Source organism: Misgurnus anguillicaudatus, chromosome 10 (assembly GCF_027580225.2).
Source record: "Misgurnus anguillicaudatus chromosome 10, ASM2758022v2, whole genome shotgun sequence".
In the NCBI taxonomy this organism is placed as follows: domain Eukaryota; kingdom Metazoa; phylum Chordata; class Actinopteri; order Cypriniformes; family Cobitidae; genus Misgurnus; species Misgurnus anguillicaudatus.
Window position 1 is genome coordinate 10,672,253 of NC_073346.2, and position 7,097 is coordinate 10,679,349.

Consider the following 7,097-nt stretch of genomic DNA (forward strand, 5'->3'; position numbering starts at 1 on the left):
CACACTGTAAACACAATCAAAGCTTCAAAAACACAGAAAGAATGGGACCTTTAAAAAGGCTGGCTGGGATGAGGTAAACATTCAAAATAAGTTTACAAGCAGACTTCACTTAAAATAAATGTTCATTTCTGACTAGTTTACAGTATAGGAATTTATTACATTTTATTTTACGCAGACTAACTGTACTAATGTTTTTTTAAAGTCAATAAAGTTAAAGTTAAATTATTGTTATAATTTTTAAGTTAAAAGTAATTTTAACACAACTTGGCACTATCTTGCGATAATATGAATGCCCAGTCATTTGGCTCTGTTCTTCTTAACAGGTGACTGTGAAATGGCTGTGTGTGGGGGTGTGACTTGCATTTTGGAGCCAACAGTCTTTGTGGCTCTCTCCAAGGCAAAGATGATCTCCCCTGAAGGCACCAGTAAACCTTTCAGTAGCAAAGCAGATGGATATGGCAGAGGTGAAGGCTGTGGCGTTGTTCTGCTAAAGCCTCTAAAAAAATTAAACAAAGGACTACCTTTGACTTAAATGTATCTAATGATTGTCTACTGTATGCAACAACTTAATGTTGTCTATATTTTGACAGGCACTCCAAGACCACAATCATATTTGGGGTATTATCAGCAAAACTGCAGTAAATCAAGATGGCCACACCGTTAGTCCAATCACCAAACCATCCATGGTACAGCAGGAGGAGCTGCTCAGAAAAATCTACTCAACAGCGACTGATCTGACTAATGTTCAGTACATTGAGACTCATGGGACTGGGACTCCAATTGGAGATCCAATAGAGGCAGGTAGTATTTCGAAAGTCGTTGCCAAAGCAAGACCCCATGAATCTGGACCACTCCTCATTGGTTCTGTTAAGAGCAACATTGGACACACAGAATCTGCAGCAGGTGTTGCCGGGCTCATAAAGATTCTTTTGATGATGAAGCATGAAACCTTTGTACCATCAGTGTTCTACTCAGAAGAAAACTCCAGCATAGACACTAAATCTCTCAATCTAAGAATCCCCACCACAATAGAGAAATGGGTCAGTAGTCATAATGCAGTTAGAACTGCTGGAGTCAATAACTTTGGGTTTGGTGGAACAAATGCACATGCAATTATCAGACAGTATGTTCAGTCAAAAAAAACAAGAGCTCAGATCAGTAAAACACATCAGTTCTTTGTGCTCTCTGCAGCCTCAGAAAAGTCCTTGAAAAATGTAATCGAAGATACTGCAAAACAGATTAGTGCTGGGACAATATCAGATCTACAAGCATTACTGTACACATCTGCTTGTAGAAGAAGTCACTTGAAACACAAGTACAGGAAAGTATTTCAGACATCATCTCTGACAGACCTGAAAGGGACACTTACTGCTGCTCTACAGAAAAAGGTTGAACCATCAAAGACAGACTCCAAGTTAGTTTTTGTGTTTTGTGGGAATGGTGTAACTTACCGTGGAATGTGCAGACACCTTCTGAACAAGGAGTTTGTTTTCAGGGAAGTCATCATGAAGATTGAAACTCTTATGCAAAACTATACAAATCTGAAACTGGTAGAGAAGTTGGAAAATGAATCTGACGATTTCTCTGACCCAAAAGTTGTCCAGCCTCTTCTGTTTGCTATTCAGGTTGCTGTTGTCAAACTTCTGAAACACTGGGGTGTCAGTCCTGAGGTTGTTCTTGGACACTCCATTGGAGAGGTCGCTGCAGCTCATTGTTCTGGTTTGTTGTCACTTGAAGATGCAGTAAAGATTATTTACTATCGCAGTTTATTGCAAAGCAGTGTGACAGGAGGGAAGATGCTGGCTGTTAGTAATATGGCTGTGTCTGAAATCTTGAAACTCCTTCCATCTTATTCAGGAAAGGTTTGTCTGGCTGCTTATAACAGCCCTCAGTCTTGCACTCTCTCAGGAGATGCAGATGATATTGACAGATTGCATCAAAATTTGAGCAACTCAGCCAGAGGAAAAGAGCTTTTCCTTCGCATTCTGGATGTACCTGCCGCATATCATAGCCACAAGATGGATCCTATTGTATCCAAAGTGAAAGAGAATATAGGCTTATTACATGGACACAATCAGGGGGCAGAATTGTTTTCAACGGTGACAGGTGAAAGTCTGAGCTCCTCAGATTTTACTACTGGTGAATACTGGGCAAGAAATATCAGAGAGCCAGTTGCATTTGAACAAGCGGTGAGGTCAGCAGCTAAAAACAAGAGGAACGTAATCTTTGTTGAGATTGGCCCAAGAAGATCTTTGCAGAGGTACATCACAGAGACTTTGGGAATTGACATTACTGTGCTTCCCTCAGTGCAGCCAGAAAAAGATCATGAGACAGCACTTGCTACTGTATCCAAATTGTTTGAGCATGGAGTAAAAGTGGACTGGGAAATGTTCTACAAAGGTATTGAAACTGAGCCAATTCCCTACCCACGGTATCAGTTTGATAATGTGAAGAAAGATGTATTTTCCTCTGATATCCAGTTGGTTGGGTCTACCAGCAACCACCCAGTAATTACACAACACAGTACAGACAGTTCTGTGTTTAGCTGTGATTTATCCTCTGAATCAGTGGCCTTTCTGCAGCACCACAAACATAATGGTGTTGCCATCCTCCCAGGAGCGTTTTATGCAGAGTTGGGTTTAGCAACTTACATGGCATATGCAAAGCCTAAAGTCCCACTATGTTCTCTGCAGCTCAGCATCACATTCCAAAACCCATTTGTATTCACTCAGAATGCTCCGGAAATGAAAGTACAGATGGATCAATCATACAATTTAGCAGAGAACACATGCAATTTCAAAATACAGTCTACTTCTGCAATCTATGCATCTGGCACAGTAGAGGTAAAATCAAACAGGGTACCTGAAGAACAATTAATTTCCCTGGACACTGTCTTCAAAAGATGCACAATGATGATGAGTTCTGAACATATATACAAATATCTTAGTCATGTTGGTTTTGAATATAGCTCTGTCTTCAGAAATGAGACAGATGTTTATTGTGGGGAAGAATTTAGAGAGTGTTTATCTGTTTTGAAGATTCCAATGGAGTTATTGCCACAGCTACATGACTATTACATTCATCCTGTTGTCCTAGATTATGTCATGCAACTTCTTACAACTACAATTCATGACCTTTCATCAAGACCTCAATTTCCTACACAAATAGGAAGCCTGTCTGTATTTGAACCATTGCAAGAGGAGATGGTTGTATATCTGAGAGCAGTACATATGGGAGAAGATGAGTTTGATATTTGTGGCTGCTTAGCCAACAAACAGGGTAGGGTGTTAGTTGAACTCAGGGATGTGCAGATCAGAAAGTTAGGTAGTCGTTTTCGGGTAATTGAGGAATACTTCTACCACAACAGCTTCTGTATGATCTCTGAAGATGTCACACTGGATACATCAATCAAGGCACTGGTCTTTATTGATGAAATAGGAATTTCTGAAGGTTTGCAACAGTACTTGCACCCAGCTTCCAAATATATAAGTTGCTCACAAAGCAAAACACTCCTGGAATGTGGACTTAAACCTGTTTTGTCCAATCTGAAAATTTCAAGTGTAAAGAAAAACTTCCAAGAAATTTTGTTTATTTGGGGTGATGCAGATCTAACCTCTTGCAAATCAGAGATTATCTTAGACAGCATGGCAGCATGTTGTGAGATTTTCAGAAGGATCATTGCATATCTTAAAGCAGTTCATTTCCCAGGTGCTATCAGAGTAATAACCCATAGGTCCTCCGAGAGCATAGTGGACCACATCAGTCCTGGGTTTGTGTTGTTGGGCATGACAAGAGCATGTGCAGCTGAGCTGTCAGAACTCTCCTTTCAGCTGATTGACATGGACTCTGTTTCCTCTAAAGACATCAGAGGATTGATTCAGGTCCTCAATTCATACCCCTGTAGCAAATATCCAGAGCTGGTGGTGCAGGATGGTAAGATTCAGAAACCTGAAATCACCCACACACCATTGCCAAAAACAGAAATCCCTAAACAAAGCATTCATATGTGGAATGATGAAGCCTGTTTCTTGCAAACATCTGATCCATATGACATGACAAATATATCAGCAACTCAAGTGGATAATTCCATTGAACCAATTTCTGGGAAACATATTAAAGTTCATCTCAGTAAAATGTGTGTGCATTCATCAGACTACTTTCCAGTCAGCACCTCCGACTTCACTTATGGTCAGACAATGTATTGGAACAAACACACAACTCAAAACCATAAGCTTTTAGCTCTTGATTACAGTGGAATTGTTACAGCTGTGGGAAAAGATGTAAGGAAACTAAAAGTTGGGGACCATATTGTGTGTTGTTATCCTGTTGCTGCAAGTTCCAAAGTTGTTCTCCCAGCAGCTGTTTGCTACAAAACAAAAAAACTTTCATTCCTGAAGGACACCCCCTGTGTCTCCTTTATGGTACTGGCCTGGGAGATCTTGCATAAGATTATACGCAAAGCCAAACAAAGAAAACTAGGGATTTTCTCAACTGTTCCTGACTCATCTCTGATCAAGGTGTTAACAGCTACTGCACACAGATCAGGTTGGGATGTCAAAGTAAGCACACAGGCAGATCAACTTGGATGTGATTTCAGTGAGGTCGAGGGAGCCGTCCTCATTCCTCCATATAATAAGGAGATAATTGAAACAGTTAACAATGTCGCTGTCATCAAAGATGTTGTTCTTGTCTATGACAACCAGCCAAATCTACCAGTAGATCCTAAAACTTTCGGAGGTTCAAATGAAGTCCACATTCATTATCTCTTCATGTCCCAAATAATGCAGCAACAGTATTTGCAGATACAGATGTCACAAATCTACCACTGGCTAAAATCTATGCATTTGGACAGAAAGTCTTTGGCTTTGGATACAACATTTCAAAAAGTGAAATCTCACAACATTGATCTTCTGTCTGTGAAAGAATCTGAATCGTATTTCACACGCCTGATTCTGCCCATTATAACACTGAATGATGCTAAGAACCAACTGTCAGACATTCCAGTGATGCCCAAACAAAGTCTTTTCCAGAAAGGATCTGTCTATATTGTCACAGGTGGTCTAACAGGGTTGGGATTTGAGACAGTAAAGTTCATTGCTCAGAAAGGAGGGGGAAACATTGTCATTCTGTCTAGAAGTATTCCAAACCCTCAGATGCAACAAGAGATACAGAATATCAGTAATAATTAGGGCTCTGTCATTAAGTGTCTACAGTGTGATGTTTCCATATCAGAGCAAGTTCAACAGGCAATTGTTGACATTGGAAAACTATTTCCATCCAGTCCAATCAAAGGGGTGTTTCACAGTGCGGTTGTCCTGCATGATGCGCTGATTGAACGTCTTGACAAATCTCTTTATGAAAAAGTCATGAGGCCAAAAGTAAACGGAGTGATTAACCTTCACCGTGCTACAATACAGTGCAATCTGGATTACTTTGTGTGCTATTCCTCTATTGCTGCCTTTATTGGTAATGCATCACAGACAAACTATGCAGCTGCTAATTCATTCATGGATACATTTTGCCAGTACCGCAGAAACATTGGACTTCCAGGACAGTCAATCAACTGGGGGGGTTTGAATCTTGGCCTTCTGTTGAACAAAGATCACTTCAAAAGATTTTTAGAAGCAAAAGGAATCATGCTTATGGAAGTCCCAGAAATTCTCGAAAGTCTTGAACAGAGCCTCAGGATCAACAAACCTCAACAAGTTATATGCAAGTTCAGCTTCAAAAACAACTGGAATAATGTTCTCAGTCAAAACAAGTCTTTGAGTGCACGGTTGTCCAAACTAATAGAGGAAGAGGTGAGGAAGGCCAGAATTACCTTATCCAGATCTGAGCGCCCCACCACATCACCACGTGAATATATGATGTCAATGATCAGTGAAATGACTGGCGTTGAGATGGACGAGTTAAATGATGATGTTCATCTTGTGGATTTAGGCATTGATTCAATGTTAGCCATGACTTTACAAAATCATCTCTTCATTGATAAAGCTATTAATGTCCCTCTGGTCACTATACTGGATCCAAATAGTACACTGTCGACTCTCATCAAAATCCTGGAAGGAAATGGTATAGAAGAACATCGGGGTAAAGAAGTGAGCACATACTTTTAATGATGAATTCATTATTTTGTATCCATCACCCGTGAATTCTTTAATCTTTAGAGTAAGTGTTCAACCCAAGAACTGTGTAAAATACAGACTGCAGAGTGACCACTATTCAGGTCTGAATTACAGCTTTACATTTATCCTTCAGTGTAGTGCAGATTATATCAAAGTATTTAGTGCAGACAATAATAAAAATGTACAATTATGCTATTCTAACAAAATCACCACTTGCATCTACTACTAGGCTATCAGTGGTATGCTATGTACATTGTTTGGTGAACAATGTTTAAAATACTTAATTAATTACAATTAACTGTTACTCTTTAATGAAATATTTGATTTGATGCTTTGTCAAGACAGTTTAATGTGGACTATGAATGAATTTATCAACATGATGATATTAACATAAACTTCAATTGATCTTATATATATATATAAAGCCAACATAAACCTCAGTGCCATTATAGTTGTAATATTGGTGACAAGTTATTAACTACATTACTTAATCATGTTTGTTTAAGGTAATGAACGCTACAGAAAGCTGCATTGTCATGATATTGCTTTAATTTGATAATGTTCTTCACAAGCCATCTTAATAAAAGACAAATTACGTCCATTGTTTCCCACTAGAAGCATCTTTTTCAAATATTTATGTACAATTTATATCAAAGCAGTCAACAAACTTTCGTATACAAAGCTAATTCTTCAATCAAACACACAATAGAAATAAAAACCTAATATTGACGTTTTCACACCATTGTCACATTCATGCTTGTATACCATAGAAAATATACATTTACATATATTTAGCAAAGTGAAACATACAGATATTCATCTCATCCATTCCTATAACTGAATCAGTATAAACAAGAATGAGATCAAAACATGCGGAAAAAAAGATTGAAAGGGGAAAAGAGTAACAAACAAAACAGCACGTAAAGAAACTGCATGTGGTATCAAAATATCATTGATGAGTACAGTTTTAAT

At 38.7% G+C, this 7,097-nt stretch overlaps 1 protein-coding gene across 1 annotated transcript; it reads left to right on the plus strand.

Annotated features, from left to right (window-relative positions):
• Nucleotides 1-334: 334 nt before the first annotated feature.
• Nucleotides 335-6,726, plus strand: LOC129448412 (phthioceranic/hydroxyphthioceranic acid synthase-like). The gene is given in 2 exon segments (XM_073872709.1): nt 335-478; nt 591-6,726. Coding segments are annotated over 2 exon segments (5,670 nt in total). The 3' UTR covers nt 6,117-6,726.
• Nucleotides 6,727-7,097: the final 371 nt, after the last annotated feature.